Genomic DNA, 25,281 nt, shown 5'->3' with positions numbered 1-25,281 from the left:
GCATAAGAATTGATATTTAATGATCGAGCCCCCCACCCCCCACACATGTCACTACGTCTATTCCGTCGCCATTCCGGCGAATAGACCTGCTTACCCACACACACACACACACACACAAAACAGAGCGCAAAGTGAAAACGCACTGATGGGGCGGGAAACCCGACTGATAATATAATTAAGGAATTCAGCTTTCAACATCAAAACCACGAAATTTAAGTTACAAATGTAAGAGTATGAAAATTGTTGATTTGAATAAATAAATAAAGTTATTGTTATATAAATAAATAAAGTCATTGTAATTAATACATCTAAACAGTACACGTATAAAAAGTAAGATCCACCCTCTCTTTTAATTCATACACATGTACATATACCCTTAGGGCAGTACTTGATCATGAGTTGGTCAGTGGATATTTGTGATCTTGGTTTTTATTGGTTGTTTGTGTCAGGTTGAATTTGGTTGGTTTGTATATTTTGCTTTATGTGTTTTACCGCCAAGTTTGACAATCTTTGTCTGGACATTGACCAAAGCAGACTATATATTTATATTGAGAAGTAATTTTATTTTGGACCAGACCTTGCTCTTTTTCTGGTAAGTTATACTAAGTATACTAATATCCTATAACACTTACTATTAATAAATTGATTATCCTATAAATTGCAGAAAACATTAATTAAGTCCATGATCACAAACTAAGGAGTATGAATGAATTGGAATGAAAAGATATTTTTTTATATGGAATACAGTGTTGATTATAAAGATCAATATTTGGTTTATTTATTATAGTATTAATTGATTCTCAAATCAATTGTATATAAGAATTTTATGAAGATCAGATATTTGATTAAATTGGTCATTTATAAGATCAATTAGATTATATTTCAGTAATAAATATTTTTAGAATTATTTTGTTCGAATTACAGAATCAGTCAATGTCAATATAATTTCACCACGCAATCGGTGTACGTATTATGAGCCTGTTCCCATAGAATGGTGAGAAAGTGTTTTCGAATATTTTTTATCTGATTAATATATTTTATGACTTATTTTGGAGAAATGTAATTCATGTACATTATAAGAGTTACCTCCCGCTAAATGTTTAAAGTACAATTATAGTAAGATAATGTAAAAATATTATCTTGATGGAAATACATATATATTGTACTAATGTTATATTTTGATATAAATTATATTATTGTTTTATGATATTTCAGGGCTTAAATATACATTGCAAATTTTAAAGTCACTGTGTCCGGATACGAATAAACGAACCATACAGATATCTTTGTTGTCAGTTATTTTAAACAAAGACTGTAACATTTTGGCGCCCACGTTGGGACACAGTGACTTTATATGTAATTGGAGCTGGAAAGACTTCACCAACCCTATACCCAGTGAACTGTGAACCATGACGACCACTGCCAGTGTATTCCTATTGAACCATGACTAGTGTTCCGCGCCTGTGTTCCTAAATTGACTGGGATCCGCGCATCTATTGTTATTCCTAGGATCAGCTGTTCAACTCATTGACAGAGTACAACACGTGCAAACAAACTGTGTATCTCACCTGGTGAGTCGTATAGATATAAGACTTTGGTGCACCATATTGACATTAGTAATTTGTGTGCGTGCATGTATGCACACTTTACCTCAAGGTAGACAAGTCTTGATTTATCATAATTCATTAAACTGTTGAAAGAATTGGTATACCACAAAGCATGTAAATCTGTGATTTCTTTAGTTTGACAGTGCACTTTAGTATAAGTTATCCGGATTTAAATACCTGTGTAATATTGATTGAGACAGGGTTGCGTTTGGCCACAATCCTTAAACCATTTTTTTTGTTGAGATATATTTTTGCCCTTTATTGTGTATTGATCATTTGAATTTGAAATTAAGAACAACAATAGCAAGAAAGGAAGTGTGGGTACAGTGCAGTGTAAGTGAAAACATTAACAATTTGCGCACAACCCGTATTGTTTTCCCTTGTATTTCCAAATATACTAATTAACGTTATAAAAGCTAATTAGAAAACTATTTGCTGTATACTTTCAAGACTTGACAGTTTATTGACGAGACTGACGTGAGATTTGGACTACTTTGTCGGTTGATTGAGTTGGTTTTGCATCATTGTTTATTTTGAGGGTGAGTTCAGTGTTGAACAAGTTTTCTGTCGCAGAGTTGTAGTAGTATCAGTCTAAGTGGTTTCTGTGTTGTTTGATAGCTATACACAGTATTAAAAACACACATTTAATTAATTTCCCCTTTAATTTAGTTTTAAGCTTTATCTCCATTGTTTATATTATTTCTACTCGTATCTAAATCATCGGGTTCGGTTTTCGCCGTTCAAAAATCATCGGGTTCGGTTTTTGCCGTTAAAAAAAAATCTAATCGGGCTCGGTTTCCGTAATAATTGCGTTTCACCGGAAGTAAACAAAGTGTAATCGAGGAAATTCGCTGTTTCCATTCATCTCGGTATTTTTTCTAGTTTATCTCAATATAGAAAAAGATTTATTGAATTCTTTCGTCATTTGTTTATCGTCATCTTTATATTTGAACTGAATCTTATCTTTCAGGTAGAACTTATTTATTTCTTTGATTCATTTACTTAAAGAAACATTATCAGCTGTTGCTTGCAATAATTTATTGTGCCTTTTGCATACTGTCCAAATTATTTATGGTTCATTTTGAACTACCCTCCTGATTCAAAACAATTCACATTGCTGAATTTGCTATTTCTTGCAGAAAGTTATTCTGTGTGAAATTTAGTTACTCATTTGCTTATACCAACATCTACTTGGATACATGCATTGTATTATTGCATGAATTTGTGTGAATTTTCTTTGATACATTCAATATTACTTGTGTTAGCTACAATCATACAATTTAACACCATGGCAGACACTGAGGAATCAATGTCAACAGAGGAGATAGCCAAAGTGGTATCTGCACTCAAGCAGCTAAAGATGAAACCAAAAGCTGATTCAGCTGAAGATTTCTTATCATGGATGTCATCTGCTGTTCAGGAGAAGAAGATCAAGGAAGAGGTTGTAAGTACTGATACTGCCTCTGCTTCTCCACGACCTGCTAAATCTCTACCTCCTAGTCAGTTCCCTAAAATTCCATTTTTCTCCGGAGATTCTAAGAATGATGCCACATATGAAGTTTGGAGATATGAGGTGGAATGTCTCTATAATGAGTCTTATAGTCCAGATGTCATTCATCATGCTATACGACGCTCACTTAAAGGAGAAGCAAGTCGAGTGGTAATGCATCTTGGACCAGGAGCACGAATATCCTCAATTATACAGAAGCTAGACAGTATTTATGGCACAGTGGCTGAAAAAGAGGACATTCTGTCAGAGTTTTACAGTGCTAGACAGAGAGAGGATGAGGAATGTGCGAGATGGAGTTGTAGATTGGAGGATATTCTGAATAAGGCCATACAGAAAAACCTCATTGACCGTAGTCAGTTCGAGGAGATGCTAAGAACCATGTTCTTTAAGGGACTTCGACCTTCACTTAAAGATATATGTGGACATCTATATGATAAATGCAAATCATTCGATGAATTGAGAACATCTGTGAGAAAATTGGAGATTGAACATCATCCACAAACTACAGAAAAGAAATCAGCTACAGCAAAAGCTGCAACAGTGAAAGATCAGCCAGCTGACAGATTCGATAGCTTAGAAGCTAAGATTAATCAGTTAACCACTGAGGTCAGAAGTATGAAGGAAAAAGAGTATTCTTATACTCCTATTCCCCAGCCTTATAGGGCACCAAGACAACCATATCAGAGAGGCAGACAGGAAAGAGGATACAGAGGAGGATATAGGCAATATCCCAGATTTCCTCAGCCCCAAACTACAGATGTTGCTAAGGAACCTCAGAGTTCAAGGGTAAGAGAACCCCCTACTTGTTATAGATGTGGACAGGTGGGCCATATCGCTGTGGGATGCAGAGTTTTAGTCAACCACAGGCGCCAGGCTTTAAACTACAACACGTCAGCACCTGGGGACAAGGAGTTGGCGAGAGAATCAAGAGTCCCAGAGAAAAACAACTAATTGGAAAACCAAATGAAATATCAGTGGCCATCAATGATGTACAATGTACAGCTCTTCTAGATACAGGAGCAACAGTATCCACTCTAAGCGAAGCATTTTATAATCAGCACCTTTCAGACGTAGAGCTTCATTCACTGGACGACGTTATCAATATAGAGTGTGCAGATGGTCAACTGATGCCCTATCTTGGCTATGTATGTGTTGCTTTAACACCATTTGGTATTCCATCTTTGAACAAACTAAGTGATTGTCTGTTTTTAGTTGTTCCCAAGAGCAATTATAATGCACATGTACCAGTGCTTATAGGAACAAACATCTTACAGAACCTGATGGATGTGACAAAACAGGAGTTTGGCTCAAGATTTCTGCAGGATGCAGCCATTTACACACCATGGTATTTAGCATTCAGATGCATTGCATTGAGAGAGAGGGAGTTACACAGACATGGCTATGTATTAGGATTAGTAAAGAGTGCTGAGACAGATAGAGTTATCATCCCTCCGAACAGTCATGTGACCATTCTTGGATACTTGGATAAGAAGATTCCGTATCATCAAGTAACTGTCATGATGCAGCAATCTGAAAAATCCTGCATTCCATCTGATGTAGACATAGAAGCTACACTGCATCAGTATGTGTATGAAGAGTGTCAAACAATGCCTGTCACCATCAACAACATAACAACCAGGACTATTTCAATATCCCCAAAAGGAGTGATTTGCGAAATACAGCCTGTTGCTATTGAGGACACAACAGTTGAGAAATCCTCTTTGTCAAGCTCAGAGCAAATTGAGGATATTATATCCAAAATTCAACTCCCAGATGATATTGGAGAAGATGAAAAACAGGACTGTTTGAATTTGTTGAATTCTTACAGGGATATATTCTCAACAGGAGCAACAGACATAGGTACAACGGACAAAGTGAAGCACAGAATTGAACTCCTTGATGAGATACCTTTTAAGCAGAAGTACAGGAGAGTACCACCAGCATTGGTTGAGGAAGTCCGTACTCATATCAAGGATTTACTAGCTGCAGGCATTATCAGACCATCTCATTCTCCGTTTTCATCTAATGTAGTTTTAGTTAGAAAGCATGATGGATCCTTGCGGCTATGTATAGACTATAGGTATCTTAATTCTAGGACTATCAAAGATAATTATGCTCTGCCTAGAATAGAAGAGATTTTAGATTCTCTTTCAGGTAACACCTACTTCAGTGTATTAGACATGAAATCTGGTTATCATCAGATAGAAATTGCAGAAGAGCATAAGGAGAGAACTGCCTTCACTGTTGGTCCACTTGGGTTTTATGAATTTAACCGCATGAGTTTCGGCCTTGCAAACGCCCCTGCAACCTATCAGCGTCTTCAAGAGCAATGTTTAGGCGACCTTCATCTAAAAATTTGTTTTATATATTTAGATGATTTAATCATATTTTCTAAATCTTTCAGGGAACATCTTAATCGCCTTCAGCAAGTTTTCCAGAGAATTAGAGATTATGGGCTTAAACTTTCTCCCAAAAAGTGTTCCTTACTTATGAAGAAGGTTAAATATGTAGGACACATTGTGTCCGAGCATGGGGTTGAGCCAGACCCTGATAAACTTGCTAAAGTTAAAAACTGGCCTATTCCACAGAATCCTGAAGAGGTAAGACAATTTTTAGGGTTTGCAGGATACTATAGAAAATTTATTCATGATTTCTCTAAAATTGCTAGACCTTTATTAGATATCATGGCCACAGGAAAAAAATCAAGAAGTAAGAAAGTGGATCCAAAGTGGAGGTGGGAGAAGGAACAGCAAACATCATTTGACCTCATTAAGCAGAAACTTACATCACCACCCGTCCTAGGTTACCCAGACTTCGACAAACCTTTTAAGCTCCATACCGATGCATGTCAGACAGGACTAGGCGCAGTGCTATATCAGGAGCAGGATGGAATGGATAGAGTTATAGCATATGCTAGTCGAGGATTGAGTAGATCTGAAAAGAATTATCCTACTCACAAACTGGAATTTTTGGCACTTAAATGGGCAGTCACAGAAAAATTTTCAGATTACCTTCAAGGCAAAGAATTTGTAGTATACACCGACAATAATCCCCTTACCTATGTTTTAACTTCAGCAAAACTGGATGCAACTGGACATCGATGGATTTCAGCATTAGCTTCATTTAATTTCAAGATCATCTACAAACCAGGGAAAACAAATATAGATGCAGATAGACTATCCAGATTAAAGGAAGTGGAAACAGTATCTAGTGACACCATTAAGGCAATTTGCCAGCTTGCAACTGGACAGCCATATGCAGAATCTCTTGCTATAGATGATGCTATTTGCAACCAAGTACAACCTTGTACAGATATTGGAAAGTATTTGGATATCATGGAAATCCAAAACACAGATCCTACTGTTAGTTTTTGGAAAAACAAGGTACAGGAATGTATTAGACCCAAACGAGAGACACTTATTACTGAAGATGATTTTGTTTACCACAGGAACTTTGCCAAACTTAGAGTAAAAGATGGTATTTTACTCAGAGAAGTCAAAGTAGATGACAATACTCATCAGCAATATGTAATTCCTTTATCAGTGTTTCCCACTGTTTTGGAATACTTACATAACAAGATGGGTCATTTAGGGCGAGATAAGACTCTCTCCTTAATTAGGCAAAGATTTTACTGGCCAAAGATGCAGCGTGATGTTTCTGATTGGATCAACTCCTGTGAAAGATGCATTAAGAGCAAGACCAGCAATGAGAGAGCAGAATTGGTCAACATCAGAACATCAGAGCCACTAGAGCTTGTATGCATGGACTATCTCACTCTTGAACCATCGAAAGGAGGAATACAAAACATTTTAGTCATAACCGATCATTTCACACGATATTCAATTGCCGTGCCAACCAAGAACCAAACAGCCAAAACAACAGCAGAAGCTATTTATAACCATTTTATTGTTCATTACGGGATTCCAGCTAAACTTCATTCGGACCAAGGGACAAATTTCTGCAGCAACATCATTAAGGAATTATGCTCCATATTTGGCATCTCTAAATCCAGGACAACGCCATATCACCCTATGGGTAATGGTATTACAGAGCGATTCAATAGGACATTATTATCAATGCTAGGAACATTAGATAACGCTCAGAAAGCTAATTGGAAAAAGCATATTAACACACTGGTTCACGCATACAACTCTACTAGACACGATACAACTGGGTTCACACCATTCTATCTAATGTTTGGAAGAGAACCAGTTTTGCCAGTAGATGTGGTCTTTGGATTTTCCAGCAGCCATTCTGAGGATAAGTGTACAACTAAGTACATATCCGAGCTGAAGCAAAGACTGCAAGATGCTTACAGACAGGCACAAACAGCAATAAAATCTTCTCAGCAGAACCAGAAATGCCGTTATGACATAAAAGCAAGAGCCATCACTTTAGAGGAAGGTGACAGAGTTCTCGTCAAGAAAGTGGCATACGACGGCAAACATAAAATTGCTGATAAATGGGAAGATGATATTTATGTCATTTTAGCGAAAGCAAATGATGACATTCCTGTTTATAAAGTCAGACGTGAGGATGGAGAAGGAAGAACTAGAGTTCTTCATAGAAATTTGCTTCTACCTATCGGAACAAAGCTTCCAAGAAGTACTTCTCCTCCTCCAGTTACTCCTAGAAAGAGAAGGAAGGCAGAACCAGTAAGCATTATTACTGAGAATGATTCAGATAGTGACAGTGAATTTTCTTATGTAGATAACTCTGCATTTAGAAATGAAAATTCCCAAGTTACTCCCAGTTTAGATGATGACGATCAATCTACAACTGAGGAAGCTTCAGCAGCTGGTTCAGGGGAGGACGCTTCCCATCAGGATAGAGAGCCTGAGAATCAACCTGAAGAGATCATCAATGATGATGAACCAGAGGATGATGTCAACAATGATGATGATGATGAGAATATCATCCATGATGTTGATAGCACTGATGATGACATCAATGAATCTGATGATTCTGAAGATGAAATGCCTTCCAGAGAAAATGTCGATACACCTACTCCAGCCCCAAGAAGATCTACCAGACAAAGAAAAATGCCAGCATGGACAAAGGAGTTTGTCATGATGAACCAGACACAACCAGATTGGCTACAAAGAGCAGTATTTGTGAAAGGGTTGATGAATGATGGTTCACTACGATACATTGACCAAAGTAGATGCCAGATGGCTTTACTTAACATTGTGTCTGCTTCTACATGTTCTAATACATGATATTTTTTTTAAATTGTAAATATATGTTATTTTATGCCATGTTACTTTTCAGATATATGCAGCTTCCGAGTTGAATGACGTGGAAGTCATTCTGCGACCGGGGGGAGAGTGTAAGAGTATGAAAATTGTTGATTTGAATAAATAAATAAAGTTATTGTTATATAAATAAATAAAGTCATTGTAATTAATACATCTAAACAGTACACGTATAAAAAGTAAGATCCACCCTCTCTTTTAATTCATACACATGTACATATACCCTTAGGGCAGTACTTGATCATGAGTTGGTCAGTGGATATTTGTGATCTTGGTTTTTATTGGTTGTTTGTGTCAGGTTGAATTTGGTTGGTTTGTATATTTTGCTTTATGTGTTTTACCGCCAAGTTTGACAATCTTTGTCTGGACATTGACCAAAGCAGACTATATATTTATATTGAGAAGTAATTTTATTTTGGACCAGACCTTGCTCTTTTTCTGGTAAGTTATACTAAGTATACTAATATCCTATAACACTTACTATTAATAAATTGATTATCCTATAAATTGCAGAAAACATTAATTAAGTCCATGATCACAAACTAAGGAGTATGAATGAATTGGAATGAAAAGATATTTTTTTATATGGAATACAGTGTTGATTATAAAGATCAATATTTGGTTTATTTATTATAGTATTAATTGATTCTCAAATCAATTGTATATAAGAATTTTATGAAGATCAGATATTTGATTAAATTGGTCATTTATAAGATCAATTAGATTATATTTCAGTAATAAATATTTTTAGAATTATTTTGTTCGAATTACAGAATCAGTCAATGTCAATATAATTTCACCACGCAATCGGTGTACGTATTATGAGCCTGTTCCCATAGAATGGTGAGAAAGTGTTTTCGAATATTTTTTATCTGATTAATATATTTTATGACTTATTTTGGAGAAATGTAATTCATGTACATTATAAGAGTTACCTCCCGCTAAATGTTTAAAGTACAATTATAGTAAGATAATGTAAAAATATTATCTTGATGGAAATACATATATATTGTACTAATGTTATATTTTGATATAAATTATATTATTGTTTTATGATATTTCAGGGCTTAAATATACATTGCAAATTTTAAAGTCACTGTGTCCGGATACGAATAAACGAACCATACAGATATCTTTGTTGTCAGTTATTTTAAACAAAGACTGTAACACAAAGAATACCACGCCACCCCCCCCCCCCACCCCCCGTCATTTTGATTAGGATTTTCATGATTTTTAGCTTTTTCTTTTTCTTGTCAGGATATTTTGAATGAGGATATGCCCCCCCCCCCCCCCCCAACTTTTAAATAAGATGGCACTACGTATCACTATGTACTTATGCACTTAAAGTATATTTACAATAACTAAAAACCTAGAGCGCTAGAGTAGTAATTTTAATTTTTTTTCGTCCTATCACACACTGTAAGTTTCAATGGAGCACTGGTCTCGATGTTTGTACATTTTTTTTTTAACCTTTCATCTTATTTTAAAAAAAACCAAATTATTTCATAATGCATTTTTGAAGTTCCCGGCCTATGGAATTCCATATACGACATGCAGCCAACTGTCAGGTACCAACTGTTTACTGCTTACTGCCAAATGCTTTCTTTACCTCTTTATTGGGTTAAGCGCATGTGCAGACATTTATTTGAGGATGGAGAGATTGATAGCCTTTATTTTATTTTACACAAAAAACACATATTAACAATTTCAGTCCGTATGGAAACCCATGCCATCACTCACATAATTTCAAGTACATTAACTCGTGTTTACCACATTTGAAAGAAATAAGAGATAGTGGAATTTTGGTTAGTCTGATGCTATTCATATAGAATGTCTGAGATTTTGTTTCATTCCTGTCATCCAGAATGACCTTGAAACAGTGATGGACACATGAAATAATTATAGAATTAGAAAACAAACACACTTGATCCATCTAACGAGTGTTCTGAAATTGCTGTAGAAACAATCTTGCATCTAAATCTATTGCTCCCAAGCACACTGCACAAAGCTATGAAACTTTTTGGGAACCTTATAACGTTTTTTAGTGTTTAATGGAGTAAAATAATTTCTGTTAAGATAAAATCATAAATGTTAAACACACACCCCTGCACTGTATAGTTTTATTTTAATATGCTCACATAAAGGTGGTCAAAACACGTTTTAAAAGCCGTGGATAATATTGGCAGTCACTCATAATCCATCATATAAGCGCAAATTCTTTGCAGCAAGTTGCGCAAGGGGAAACTAGTAACATTATCGCGTACAGAGCAATGAAATCACGATTTCAAATTACAACAAAAATTTGCTCGGGTGCAATAGTTAGATGCAGCATCGTTTCTAAAGCAATTTCAGAAAACTCGTTCAATGTGCCCATTACAAAATCATTTTTAGTTGCCTGTATATTTTCAAACATGTTAAGAATTATTGTTGAAGTCAATTTGGAATTATGTGCGTGGTGGGTTTTCATACGTACTCGAATAGGTTTCTGGTCACGTGATCAGGTAATATAAATAGTAGGATCATGCAGTGGCGTGGCACTCTAAGCTCGCTCGCTAGCTATAGTTGTGATTTAAGGTAAAATGGCAGATGATATGGAATGCAGTGTTTCAGGGCTGACAAATGGTTGTTAATTTGTGTTTAATATGTGTAAAATAAAATAAACGCTTTTAATCTTTCAATCCCTCCATCCTCAAATAAATGTTTGCACATGCGCTTAACCCAATAAAGAGGTAAAGAAAGCATTTGGCAGTACGCAGTTGGCAGTAATTAATTAACATGATTAAGCAGTTGGCAGTAAGCAGTAAGCAGTTGGCAGCTGACAGTTGGCTGTCGCCTATATGGAATACTAATCCGACGGAAGTTAACTATCAGCATTCGAATTTTTCTCCAAATTAATCAAACTTGAAATTAGTACGATTGCTGTAAGCTAAAAGTTTATTTGTTGCATTTGACTGTTAATCAAAAGTTTTTTTATGAACGTAACGTTAGGGTCCCAAATTTAATTTTCCTGTCCAACCGACTGCTGGTTTCAGATCATGCTAGAATTTCACCATGGTTTTGATAAACCTTCTATTTTCAATATCAAGCATGCACATGTACAAAACAAAAAATGTCACGGCTTTTTTTTTTTTACAATGTACCTTAGGTGTTTCTGTATTTTCCATCTGACGAGAGTTAAGGTGGTATGGGACATCTGTTGATATCAATACGGATTAAAGTGCAAAATAATTAAAATATTTTAACCGGTTTAGAATTTTCAAATTTTACAATATTTATCCAAAGAATAACTTTTAAAAGTATTTGGAGCGGTAACAATTGTAAAACACACGACTTACGGATTCGTAGTAAACCCTCTAACCCACTGCGCTACACTGTTAGGTAACAAAACTGTGAAAGAAACTACTTATATAATTACGTGATAAACAATACTTCACAACATGGAAGTGTCAAATACCGCCTTAAAATTTATCCGGATTCAAAAGAGTTTAACATAGTTATTTTAACCTTTAGAACCTCTGCTATTGTTCCTGTGTAAACAACGTTCGTTTTCGCTTGTTTGGTAAGTATGCAACCTCAAGACAACCGAGTTTTGTAACTGTTAATTATCCAGTGCATATTTATGCGTTAACGAAATCGTGTTTTAAAAACTAATTATTATGCCTGACAAATGCATATTGCTTATATCGGCGGAAATTATATCGCACTGCCACAGCAATTGCATTTCCGATGACATTTTTTTTAAAATAAATTTTTGGAAAAAAGAATTCGGGAGAGGGCTACGTTATTGCAGCTAGGGAATACTGAGTCCACGGTGATATTTATTTTGATTTCAAGAAATAAAAATGTGGTGTAATTCATTTACTGTAATTTCGTGCATTAATATTAAGATATATATTTACATTTAATTTGCATGATTAGTTGTTTACCAAACGAATCATTTGCATGTGTAGCCATTTGAAATTTCTGTTCAATTTATCTTACATTATCATAATATATTTTGATTGACAAGGAATCCAAAAGAAAACACAGCGGTTCTATGAAAACTTTCATGTTAGATAATGCGATGAATTTGATTTTAAAATGCATTGTCCGAAAACCTATATTGTTTTTTATCTGTTATACAAATCTAGATACCAATTGAATGCATGGCAACACCTGGAAAAGAATTGGTAGTACGAGGAAAGCTTGGAGAGTTCCTGCAAAGTCATGGATTGGAGGATAGCATAGGGTGAATATTGGTTTTGTAACGTAAACTTCTAAAGCTGAAATTCATTATCTGTTTCTTGAAACTCAATATCTTTTCTACCATCTGTGTCAAAGTTAGTTAGGATTCCCATTTACATAGAACTTGAATTTAATGAACATCAAATTCTTACACACGTTCCGGCAGTGTTTTTGTATTAATCAACAAGAATCAACCATTATTACCGGCATTATGTTAAAGAACGATGTAGATGGATAGATGTTGAGATATATAATGAAGTGCTGTGACTATTTCAGAGATATAGATGAGATAGTGTTGAGTTATGTAATCAGTATCTTGGAGGATCTTGGTGATGACAGCAATGCAGAGGAAAACATTGATGTCGACCAGTTTGCAGAGATGATGGAGGCATATATCCCAGGATTTGGAAACATAGACAGGTTCGGTACATGTATTAGAATTCAAAACTGACTCAACTTTTCTTCTACAATGTTACAGAGTTAACCCATTGCTCTTAGTTATTGGACAAGACTTTTCCCAAAGTTTTCATTAGCAGATCTTTTTTCATCTGCAAATTGATCCCCATATTAAATTAGTCTTGTACCTGTGGCAAATGTTAAGAAAACAGAAAAAAGAAAAGTTTAGAGTGTCCAAGATATTTCAAAAATTGATTAACATGTATTGTAATGTTTATTAACCATTTTATCTTTAAAAAAAACAAAATAAAACAATGAAATTAAAACTCACAATACCAAGTCTAACATTTCAGTGTCAAAGTTTGTGAATGGATGTTTGAGCTGTCTTACACAATCAGAGCTGACAATCAAGGTATGAACTTTTAATTAATAGCTAGTTGTTGCCTTGTTGGAACAATCTGATGACAAGAACGTCAACTTCCTCCAAATTAAAAGCAGAATGCTTAATATTAATAGTTTATACGACTTCAAACAATAAATTAAAATTTAGTAATGCGTCATGACCATTGACATTTGTAATACATGTAGATTTTAGTGTTAATCATGCACAGAATTAGGAAAAAGATTTAAATTTTTTTTTTATACTTCTCCAGATAAAAATCAAAATTCAAAGGAAGAGGAGGAACTGTGCACTAAGGGAGATAAACCCAGTGGCATTCTCCCACCCACAAATGATAACACTCCCACTGAAACAAATGGGAATATATCACTGGTGAGAATTAACATGTCTCTATTTCATACTCCTCAATCACATTTGCTTTTATTGATTTATTTTATTCTGGTATATATACAATGTAACATGGCAGTTAATTTCAAGAGAAAAATATATATGATACAAATCATACACTATTTATTTAAACAATTTTGAAGTTTCATTTATATTGTACAAAGATTGTACATTATAAAGCAAATTTTGGCTTCTAATGAAAATTTTTTGCTGTGCCTTAATAACTATCACCTGGTATGCTGTTTCTGTAATAGGAGGAGGAAGAACCAAATGAAGACATACAATTGTTGCTGGAGATGTTTCCTAATGCCTGCACACTTGAGATCACCCATTGTTTGGGTCTGACTAAGGGTAATCTAGAATCTGCAGCCCAGCTAGTTCTGGAAAGAGCAGAGGCAGGAACCAGCATTAAAAAGCCAAAGGTCAGTCTAGCCACGTAGTTAGGATTTGTGTCCCTTAGCGGACAATTTTCTCTTCGCTTATATTAATCAATTTTTCAAGTACCTGATACAATGTATCTACATTTTCTCCAAAGGTCTCTGCAGCAATTTTTAATTTATTGTTACTATATTGTTTCCTGATTATAGATAATGAAACTTATTATTGTTTTCTTTGAGAAAGTGGAGATTTATTAAGCCTCATGTTGAATATTTTATCATTTAGGAGAAATCCAATTTTTCCCCGAAAAAAGGACTGGTATTATTAGATGACAAAGACCTGAAGAAGAAGATGGTTGAAAGGTATTCTGCCATTGCCAAATATTCTTTACATTATGGATTTTCCTTTAAGTTCCAACATACATTTGATATATCTTTATGAATTGTGTATATTGTAAGCACTTCAATCGGAAATTAAATTTACACTGTGTATATTTCATGAGACAGTATTAAATCACTTACTTTTGTTTGCCACCAAACTCATAAAAATAATAGATACTTAATGTTTAGATATGGCTATCAGGATACAGATGAAGACAAGAAAACATTTAGACCCCCTCCACTTAAGCAGGTACTTTGATACAATATAAATAGGTATTAATTGTGTTCTTTATGTACAAATGAGTAAAACTTCATGAAGCCTTGTCAAAACTTGTGAATTTAATTTTGTGAACAATATATTTTCACATCTATTCTTCACTATTCAGATGCATTTCTAATATATTGGACTTTATGTATGTCTATGCATGACATGAATAAAACTACCAATTTATGGAAAATGAAATTGATGCATAAGCTAAAAGGGATGACCATCTCAATTTTTTTTAGCCTAATGGCTATTTCATTTTAAATTCACTGTTTTCTCTCCATTTGCCTTACAATTACAATTCAACTTGTTTGCAAAAGAAAAAATGTACATGTACCATCACTAACCATGGAAAACTGTCTAGATTTGATAAGTTCATACTCAGTAACAAGAAGTAAACTATCATGTTTCAGGAAGTTTTAAAAGTTGGCCAAGAATTTTGATTTACATGGACCTTCATTGTTATAATTTTCTTGGATATCTATATAAGTACATTAGAAATCTTGAACCAATGGTGTTTATCTCATCTAGGAGCCCAAAAAGATGCTGCGTTATTTGGATGGTCGTGTTGTGAGCACTAAAGGGGAGAGATTCACAGAAATCAAAAAAGAAGACAGCGATGAAATGAAAAAGACTTACGTAAATCTTAAACCAGCCAGGAAATACCGGTTTCATTGATGTACTTGGTTTTCTATTGAAATAAGCTATCTTATATCATGTAGCACATATACTTAGTTCTTGTTTACAATCAGATGAACTCTGATTCATTATACATTGTACTGGGTACAAGAATTTTTAAAACGTAAACAAGTCAATTTGTTTCAGCAAATAAATGTATGTGTTCTGATTAATATAATATTTGTATTGTGTCCATTTCTCCATGATTCCATTTCATTGAGCAATTTACACACTGGTTGTGTTCGTAAACATTCTTTTATTAAACATACATGTACATTAACAAATGAAAGCATGCATCATTGTGTTTCTAATTTGTATGTGGTAAGATAAAAATTTTCAGTTAATGGAACAGACTGTATATCATATTCCATTAGTAAGAACCACTTAAAATTGTATTCTTATCATGAATAATTAATTCATCCATTCCCAACCAGTACATGGTACAAGAACCAATTTATCTTTGAATTCATATATCAGTATTTTTGAATTGATATACATGTGATACATGTCTTGTCCACTGGACACATAAATTGATTTATTTAAATGTTTACATGATGGTTCTGTGCCATACTTTAAATATAAACACATGTATGATCTGAATTAAACTCTGTATACATTGGTAACAAACATTTTGATTTTATAATTATAACTGAGCCATGAACATTTACAATACTTCACTTATCATTTAATGTGACACCTTAATTGTCCTTTTAAAAACCAAAGAATATAATGTTTATCAGATTTTTAGTCAATTGACACTTCTACCCTGTTAATTGTCAGCCTACATGTATTTATACTTGCATGTAGAAAACAGTAAAATCTCACTGGTTTGTCTCTAAAAAAAAAATCAAAATTGCTTTTATTACGTGCAAATTTAGCATGTTTTATACATTGCCTAATAGCAGTATACATTTAACATAATTATGATATTTTGTTGTTGGCATTTATGTGTGTTGTAACCATTTCGAAATGCATTTATGGTATCTTAATAATGTTCATTACATCAATTCCATTACATATACATGTATTTCTGAATCTTTAAACCTTGCGGAACAATTAGCATTTGAACAAGCTTAAAGCATTCTTTATTATTACAAAGGACTTGTTGACAATTTGCATTATGTGTATTTTATACCATTTTTAATATACATTTTGTTAATATTTAATTTCGTGTTACATGTATGTATAGTAAATGTTTGAAACATTTGTCTGGTTTTGTGATGTTTTTTTTTAAAGTTTACAAACTCTGTTTACTTTTATAGGCTTATGTAAGACTGGGTTTTAATAGTAATATGTAACATTTTATATCAAGTATTTTGTAGTCTGTATGTCAAACCACTCCCAAAAGCTAATGCATTCAAAGGTTCAAAGGAGAAATATACACTTCTTATGTACTTCCACCTCGAATAAAACATAACATTAACACCACATTTTTCTATAATATTTATTATTTTGTGCATTGACGTCCGATACAAGTAGTCGCTCATCAAAAAAAATCATTCAATTTCAAAATACCATAACACACATTTTCATCAATTCAAACCAAACCATTCGCAAAACTTCGTGTACCTGACAAGCACCTTGTCAGTAACACTAGAAATTGTTCATCATATATGCATCTTTGCAACGTCTAACATGTTCAAAATCTTTAGATTGAATATTTAATTTTTAAATAAAAATCGACTTTCTCGTGCAGTCCAGAATCGTCAGAATGAATACTACTTGAATATACTCTACCCATAATCACCTTTTAACCCCGCCTACCTCTTGAATATTCATTATTACCATAAAAGAAAATATTTTCAATCTAAATCACTACGTTCAAACGAAAGAAAATATATATACCCCCGCCCCCCCCCAAAAGTGTGTGTGTGTGTGTGTATATATATATATATATATATATATATATATATATATATTTGCGTAAACAAATCATTTTAGTTCAGTGTTTTCCTTGATTTTATTCACTGATATGCAAAGTTTAGTACATCGTACATTTTAAACTATTCTACCAAAGAAAAGGCTCGCTAGAATCCTGTATATATATCTGATACTACATGTATACTTGTTATCTTATTTAACAATGTCAGAGGACTTTGTAAAGTTCTAAAATCATTCCATGAACTTTTGATGTTCTCCCAACTAGATTCTAACATATCACAGAAATTAATAAAGTTATGGTACTAGATACAGGTCCATTTAGTTAATTTCTTTTTTTTTATAATTTTCTACACTGAATAAGTCATCACAACAAATGAATCATAATAAACTTGAACAAGAAAATTAATGTTTCCAAAACTAATATCTTTAATTGCAGTTATTAATATCACAAACAATGGCATGTATCTGAGTTTTCAGTGTCTAAAAAATCATTATCTATAGTTGATGAATGTTATTGGAAATAGATTCTTGAAATGGTAATCCTAAAATTAGTTTTGCCATTGTTAGGTTTGCATGATGCTTCTTTAATTTAAGCAAGTTTGTTCAGAACCAATGTGTCTGGATTAATGTGTCTTCTTTATCTCATGTTATAATTGTGCAATGACCATGCTTGCAATCTCAAAGTAAAATCAGATGTAAACTTTTCAGAATTTCTATAAAAAATGTTGATAAAATGATACAAATATGAAGCTCTCTTGGGCTCTGATACATAGTTCTAGGTTTTGAGAGCTGCTTCATTGTACAACGCAGTATACAGGTATTATAAAAATAAATATCAACAATTTGTTAATGGAATGCAGTTGCACACACAGCTTCAAACAGGTACAGGTACATGAATATATAATCTATGAAAAAAGACTAGCTAGTGGCTATATATACATAAAAATTACGCGAAAACGTAAAGTGCATTCCAAAAAGTATGGTTTTATCATCTGTAATAAAGTTGAATAATGCAGGGTAATTAACTGCAAATAAAACATGTAAATTAGAAACAGCATTTTGGAGGACATACATGTGTTATTTGAGAGAAGAGAAACAACATTAATTTTGTTCCACTTTTAAACTACTACATGAATAGTAATACAGGTATCATACTGCAATAAGAAATATATACTTCTGATCCAAAATACCGGTAATCAAAGTAACATCTATTTGCATTTTGTTTCTTTGAATGTTATATATAGCACCAGAGACAGCACATGATTTAAAAAAAAAACTGTAACAGTTTTATTCCATCTTCCCTAGCCAAGGGATTTTGGTCCACTCGATCTGCTCCCCATAAATGGGAAGCGAAGTGGACCAAAAAAACATCTTCGCTTGCCAGGGGTTTTCTGTCCACTCTGCTCCCCATAAATGGGGAGCGAAGTGGACTGAAAACCCTTGGCTAGGGAAGATGTTTTATTCATGTATTGCTAATATTTATGCATCAAACACACACTCCAGTCATCTATGCTATTAATTTGCCTTTTTGTCAATGAATAACCTGTTAAAATAAACATGGAACAATCCAATTTACATCTTATTTATCACAGTTCATATAATGGAAATGATACATATAAAAATGTTTTGGGATTCAATAATGCCCACAGTGGAACTTATAAAATTAACCGCCAATTAGAATCATAGGTCTGTTCTTCATTTTGGACAGGTTAAACATCCCAGCATGCTGTTTCTTCTTGCGCTTAACAGCTTCCTCGATAAACTGCCATATTTCTTCTTCCTCCGCGCCTCTCCTGAGCTCATCCCTGAGTGAGACTTCTGCGTTCCCAAACAAGCACACTTTCAGGTTTCCATCTGCTGTGACTCTAAGTCTATTACAGGAGCCACAGAAATGCTCACTCATGGAGGTAATAAACCCAATCTGCCCTTCATGGCCAGGAACTTTGTATGCCTTGGATGTGTCATTCGCATGGTCTGACATTCGTTGAAGATCCGGGAATGTAGACTTGATAGTGTCAATCATCTCTGCATAAGATACCATTTTCTTGAAGTTCCATTTGTTCCCATCAAAGGGCATGTACTCAATAAACCTAACATCTATGTTTTTATCCTTTGTCAGTTTCACGAAGTCCACAATTTCTTCTTCGTTCACTCCTCTCATAACTACACAGTTCACCTTTACAGGGCTGTAACCCAAATCTATTGCAGTATCGATACTGTTCATCACTCTTTCCCATCCCTTCCGCCTTGTGATGAACTCAAACTTTGCAGGAATCAAGGTATCCAGGCTGATATTTATCAAATCAAGTCCTGCTTCTTTTAACTGTGGAAGTTTCTTTCCTAATGTAACTCCATTGGTTGTTATGGCTATTGTTTCGAGATTGTACTGTGATCTGAATGAGTTTATTCCCTTTATAATATCTTTGAGGTCTCCTCGAACCAAAGGTTCACCTCCTGTCAAGCGAATCTTGTTCACTCCTTGCTTCATGAACAGTTCAGATATTCGAACAATTTCCTTGCCTGACAGAATGCGGTCCTTGGGGGAAAGATCCACTCCTTCCTCTGGCATGCAATACTGACACCTTAAGTTGCATCGTTCACTGACTGATATTCTGAGATAGTTGTGGTGTCTTCCAAATAAATCTGTTAGTACTGAAGATTTGATTTTTTCACTTTCAGGTTGTACTTGTTTTTCCTCTTGTTCCAAACACGTTGTAAATTGTGAACGCCTTCCTCCTTCTCTTCTGCACACTACAGAGTGTCCACCATAAGTATGGGCTCTTTGAAACACTCCAAAAATTGTTCTCTTCATTGTAGGAAAAAAGCAATGTAGCATGTGCTGCTGTTAAGATATAGGACAATGTTAAGTAGGTCACGCCTGTATTTACTTAACGTAGTATGCCTTTTTTACTGCACACTCTTCGGTTACTCATTAACTACACAAATGAATATTCCATTTATTTCAGTTATCCAACTTACACATGTTTTTTCACCTTATGCTCTGTAACTTGTCAACAAACCACATAATGAAAGTGAAAGTAGTATCCACAATATGTTAAGTCGTTCGTAAAATTACAATACTCTATATCCTTATATTATCTTTAGATTTTTAAACAAACAAGTTTGTTCTTTATAATATGTAACTACTTTGCTTTTTAGAAGAGATTATAAATCAGACTATTACTACCTAGATAACTTTTCTTATCTTGTCGGTTATAAATTAAAATCTTTTCTCACCAGACGGCGCTGTCATACACCCGCCATACCGAATATTTTGTTTAACTTGGATTCAGTATTACTGTTTTCGTTTAGAGTGGCTGCCTTTACTTTCTTCAATTTCAGTTGTGGTAAGTAGAATAGTTTTACTTTTAAGCCCTGGTGTGCGTGCGTAGAAGTTTTATTTAGCGTTAGAATGTAAAATATGTCCAAAGAAATTAAACGGAATCCTGACTTGTTTCAACTTCCAGCTTTCGAGGTATTTTTTGGTGTATACTAAACATGCTAAAATGGCTTTACTTGGTGAAATATATTGTAATAGAAAGAAAAGATTAAAACTGATAACAATCAATGCATGATCAGATAAGTATATATTCCCATTCTCTCTATTATGATATATAATTGTGATTGAAAGCTGAGGAAATTCGAGCCTCTTCAAAATGAATTAAATCAATAATGTTAAAACCAGTATCTCTACCTGCTCTGTAATATTTTGTCACGTGCGTCTTTATTATTTTTAAATTTGATTGCAAAGATAAATTTCTTTCTTTTTAGATTTGAGTAAAATTATTATTAAGGTAGTTAAATGAAAAAAATATGTCTCATTCTTACCATTATATTATATGGACATGAATTGTTTAATAGATGTATTTTATGTATTTACAATTTTGTGTGTTTCCATTTGTATTAAAATTCATAACATTGTCGATGAAGTCAATGCAGTCATTCTTGTGTGAAAAGAGAGAATTTGAGAAAAATGATTGGTTTTGTGAAGTCCAATTTAGTATCATTAAACAAAGAAGAAAAACTTAGATCAAAGGATCACAACTTCAGGTATGTACATACTGGTATATATTGTCTATGCATCATATAATAGAATTAATTGTTTCAAAGTACTTTAGATTTCAAAGTTAAGAGAAATAAATTTTTTTTCTTAGTTTTATCTACGCGATTAATAAAAAAGAAAACAAATGGAAACACACATAAAATCATAGGATTAATATCATTCTTCATTGACTTCATTTTTCTCTTCTTGTATTACAGAGCAAGGATACCAGATTAAACATTTCATCTTTAGACATGTGAAATATTAAAAAAAATGTGAAGGAAAGCACAGCAGATTCCACAACAACCATCCATAACAATGTCAGATCATAACCATAAAGGAGGCCTATATCGCTGGAAAAGGCAAACTGACAATAAAGTTTATTCCAGGTCTCAAAAAGTGGCAACAACCTCAGACATTCAAAATTGGATCCAGAAAGTGGAGGATGCCTCGAACAGAGCAGCAGAAAGTGTTTTCCAGGGAAAACCTTCCAGAGGGCATTCTGGAAAACGTGTTGCAGCACTGCAGACTCTGGATCAACTGAGAGAACATGACACAGCCCTCACAGAGGCACAGGATCTTTTGTCCCAGTGGATGGAAGAGAAAGTTAATTTGAATGTGGAAGATGGTGAGGATGATGCATATGCAAATGATGCATTGTATCAGAGGACACTTGAATCTAAGGTGAAGAAGGAATGGGATCACTTATTGGATAATAATGGTGAACCTGTTGATATGCCGAGGAAAATGAAGGAGGACAAGTCTGATCCTTATGCATATCTGGACAAAATGGATGAAAAAGAAGCTGTGGACTCGATCATTGAACATATGCTGAACAAAAAGCTTGTGAAAGATGCATTTACAGAGGACCTTGGTTTGGATGAGATGTCTATGTACAAGGATCCAAGAACTAAAATGGAGCTTAGGCATAAACAGGTTAAAGAAAATCGTGAGAAGAGGGAGAGAGAATTAGAGATGAAGAGGAGAGCACATCAGTCCAAGAAGACAGCTCAGAATCATGCTAAACTTTTGATTATGAAGGAGGAAAAGGACAAGATGACTAGAGCAAGACAGGAGGAAATGGCCATAAAAAAGGAAATGGCTCGGATCAGGAAAGAAATGCAGGAGGAAAGAAAGAAACATAAAGAAGCAAAGAAAAGTGAAGAGACGGAGAAGAAAACTATCATTTCAGAGGCCAAACTTCTGGTGGATCAGGAGCGGGAGGAAGAGTTAGCAGAGAGATTGCAAAAGCAGCTAGAAATTGAAGAACGACAGAGGGTATTAATACAGAAAATGGAGGAGATGGAGATTCGCAAAAAAGCTAATGAGATGAAAATTTTACACAACTGTTTCAAGGCTTGGTACAATATTGCTCTAGAAAGAAGATTACAAATGGGAAAGGCAAGAGCTCTCTTTGATTGGAAGTTACTCTTACGAACATGGAATGCGTGGAGGTCTGTTGTGCGGTCTAAAAGACTTGAGTTGGAGGCCAAGCAGCATGAAATTGACATTATCAAAACTCACAGAAATAATCAAATAGCAGAGAATCACCATAAATGTGCCATTTTAAGAAAGTACTTCATGGCCTGGCAAGTGTGGGTTCAACAGGAGCAGGAGAGAAAAGAAATGAAAAACATGCAGGAAGAAACCAAAAAGAAGATGGCAGTGTTTCTAGAGGCTGCCTCCGAAGGTAAACTCTGGAAAGATGGTCATGATGATGAAAGTGTTACTGAAGAGGTCCAGAGAGTTTCCTCCGTAAATGTAGATGACTTTTTCAAATCTCAACCTAAACGGCCTTCCTCTTCGTTAAGTACTGTGTCCTCTAACACTAGTGTCTCCCAAAAACAGAAAAGGTCACCTCCGAATAGAATCCCAACACAGGCATGGCAAGTGACCAGGAAACACTTGAATCTGACCCCAGAGGAGATAGCAAAGTTAGGGGGAGGAGAACCAATGGATGAGCAGGAAAAACCAACAGATTTACAAGTTAGAAAGAGGTTTGGTACTCAACCATGGATGAACACAAAGTACATTACAAATAACTTTGAAAACCGACACAAAGCTCAAGAGAAAATTATAAAAGATCAACAAAAGCAGCTGCATGAGCAAAAAAGAATGATCGAGGAGCTGAAGTTTACTAAACAAAAACAATTACTTCAGCAACAGGCTGACACTCAGAAAGAAATTCAAAATCTGATTGATAAAGAACCCATATCAGAGAGTGTGTTGAAGGAGAGAGGATGGTTATCAGATCAGGCCACTGTGAAGAGAGAGGAGACAAATAAAGGTGTTAAAATTAAAGAACATTCCAGCGATCCACCATTAACAGACAGGTCGTCTGCTACTGAAGGCGACAGAACAAGTAGAACAAATGTGTCCTCAACCACTGCTGAATCCAATAGTAAATACCTAGCCTTGCAGAAAAAGATGGATGAGAGAGCAGAAGAGAGGGCAAGGAAGAAGAAGGAAAGGGAAGAGAAACGAAGGCAGATGGAGGAAGAGAAGCTAGAGAGGCTCAAAGCTGAAGAGGAAGAACTTATTAAAAAAGAACAAGAGGAGAAAAAGGCTAGAATTGCAGCTCTTCAGGAGAAAAAGAGACAGGAAAAATTACGGGAACAAAAGAAAATTGAACATGAGGAGAAGATGAAGCATCTTAGTGCATTGGCAGAGCGGCATTATCTAAAGTCTTTGATGAAGTACAAAGGCATGCTTAGATTCAAGAAGTTGGTGGAGATGTCCAGGCAGAATGAAGTCAAGGCAGTGAAGCACTGGAAGGAGTGTTTGAAAAGGAAAGCTCTGATACAGTGGAAGGACAATGTAAAGGAGATCCAGCTACAAAAAGAGAAAATGGCGGACAATATGTTCCAGTATTTGTTGATCAAGCGGTGCTTTAGAAACTGGACACTTGTGAAGAATCATGTGGAGATCCTTGAAGGTAGAGCAAAACGTTATTTCAATCGGAATCAGAAGAACAAGATTTTTGTTACGTGGAGGGAATGGGCCAAGCAAGAAAAAATAGACAATGTGGAGAAAGAGAGAAGAGCCAGGGAGCATTGTGTGTGGAGCTTGAAATCCAAGTATTTTCACAAGTGGAAAAGGCATCCAGAGGAACTGAAGAAGGAGAAGGCGAGAGAGAAGCGAAGGAAAGAGATGCGGCTAACTGTGGCTGCTCTCTTACCGGACTATGAGGGATCCAACAAGAAAAGTCACAATCTGGATGATTGAAAACTAGTGATGTTGTGATAATCAGTTTTATTTTTTGCTCAATTGTTAATTATATTTCTAATTTATTAAATATTGTATTTTGTTGCAATAGTAAGACTTGTATACACATATAAACAGATGTTAAATTTTTACATCAAATTTTTGGGGAAGAATCTTCTTATGTCTGTGCTACGTGAATAAATGTACAAGTAGTTGTGCCTTACATGGCAGAAAAAGTAGTATAAGAGCATTTAAATGGGTCTTTCAGTATAATATGACAAGTACAAGAAGTTGGACCTTGAACATCATACTGCTGTTGAAATTTGTCAAGAATAATGATATACAGGCCTGTACATCTGATTATGATTAAATGTAAAATGCCCCAGTTTGCTCTGACTGCAATTAAGCAGATCATTTTGAAATTATACAGTTGTGTACTTATTTGATATTAAATAAAGTTTATTTTGCTATGAAATGCTAAACATTTTCCAAGAAATTGCTTATTTCTCAAAAGTGTATGTACTGTAATGAAAGGGGAACAACTCTTCATTCCATGAATTTGACTTGCTACATTCAATGACTTGAATGAAAATAAAAATGATTGGAACATGATAGTGTGAAGTATTTTTTTGGTGTGTGAATTTTGCTTGACACGTCAAATGACATCCGGGCTG

The 25,281-nt window shown here is 34.6% G+C and overlaps 3 protein-coding genes across 4 annotated transcripts; 2 read left to right on the top strand and 1 right to left on the bottom strand.

Moving 5' to 3' along the window:
* The first annotated feature begins 11,853 nt into the window (after positions 1 to 11,853).
* LOC128184569 (CUE domain-containing protein 2-B-like) lies at positions 11,854 to 17,334 on the top strand. Its single transcript, XM_052854109.1, has 9 exons — positions 11,854 to 11,931; positions 12,503 to 12,600; positions 12,873 to 13,016; positions 13,346 to 13,404; positions 13,646 to 13,764; positions 14,034 to 14,201; positions 14,443 to 14,519; positions 14,727 to 14,787; positions 15,334 to 17,334. The coding sequence occupies exons 2-9, from the start codon at positions 12,518 to 12,520 to the stop codon at positions 15,478 to 15,480; spliced, it is 858 nt and encodes a 285-aa protein (XP_052710069.1). The 5' UTR covers positions 11,854 to 11,931; positions 12,503 to 12,517; the 3' UTR covers positions 15,481 to 17,334.
* A 1,565-nt stretch (positions 17,335 to 18,899) lies between these two features.
* On the bottom strand, positions 18,900 to 20,393 carry LOC128184568 (molybdenum cofactor biosynthesis protein 1-like). The gene has a single exon (XM_052854108.1). The coding sequence runs from the start codon at positions 20,195 to 20,197 to the stop codon at positions 19,025 to 19,027; it is 1,173 nt and encodes a 390-aa protein (XP_052710068.1). The 5' UTR covers positions 20,198 to 20,393; the 3' UTR covers positions 18,900 to 19,024.
* Positions 20,394 to 20,608: 215 nt separating this feature from the next.
* LOC128183525 (coiled-coil domain-containing protein 191-like) lies at positions 20,609 to 25,219 on the top strand. 2 transcript variants are annotated; one of them, XM_052852563.1, is made up of 2 exons: positions 20,609 to 20,708; positions 21,622 to 25,219. In XM_052852563.1, exon 2 carries the CDS (start codon positions 21,722 to 21,724, stop codon positions 24,626 to 24,628), a length of 2,907 nt encoding a protein of 968 aa, XP_052708523.1. In that variant the 5' UTR covers positions 20,609 to 20,708; positions 21,622 to 21,721; the 3' UTR covers positions 24,629 to 25,219. The 2 variants fall into 2 exon arrangements, with proteins under 2 accessions (XP_052708523.1, XP_052708524.1); XM_052852564.1 differs by lacking the exon at positions 20,609 to 20,708 and adding an exon at positions 20,733 to 21,411.
* Positions 25,220 to 25,281: the final 62 nt, after the last annotated feature.

Source organism: Crassostrea angulata, chromosome 5, assembly GCF_025612915.1.
Source record: "Crassostrea angulata isolate pt1a10 chromosome 5, ASM2561291v2, whole genome shotgun sequence".
NCBI classification, from domain to species: Eukaryota; Metazoa; Mollusca; class Bivalvia; order Ostreida; family Ostreidae; genus Magallana; species Magallana angulata.
Note: the sequence above shows the minus strand (reverse complement) of the source record. Positions and strands in the feature narration are given on the sequence as shown.

Bases quoted from the DNA above. Each gene is read 5' to 3' on its own strand.
- LOC128184568 (XM_052854108.1), bottom strand. From the start codon at position 20,197: ATGCTACATTGCTTTTTTCCTACAATGAAGAGAACAATTTTTGGAGTG.
- LOC128183525 (XM_052852563.1), top strand. From the start codon at position 21,722: ATGTCAGATCATAACCATAAAGGAGGCCTATATCGCTGGAAAAGGCAA.
- LOC128184569 (XM_052854109.1), top strand. From the start codon at position 12,518: ATGGCAACACCTGGAAAAGAATTGGTAGTACGAGGAAAGCTTGGAGAG. The intron at 13,765-14,033 runs GTGAGAATTAAC...TTTCTGTAATAG, and splicing joins CAAATGGGAATATATCACTG to GAGGAGGAAGAACCAAATGA. The intron at 14,202-14,442 runs GTCAGTCTAGCC...TTTATCATTTAG, and splicing joins CCAGCATTAAAAAGCCAAAG to GAGAAATCCAATTTTTCCCC.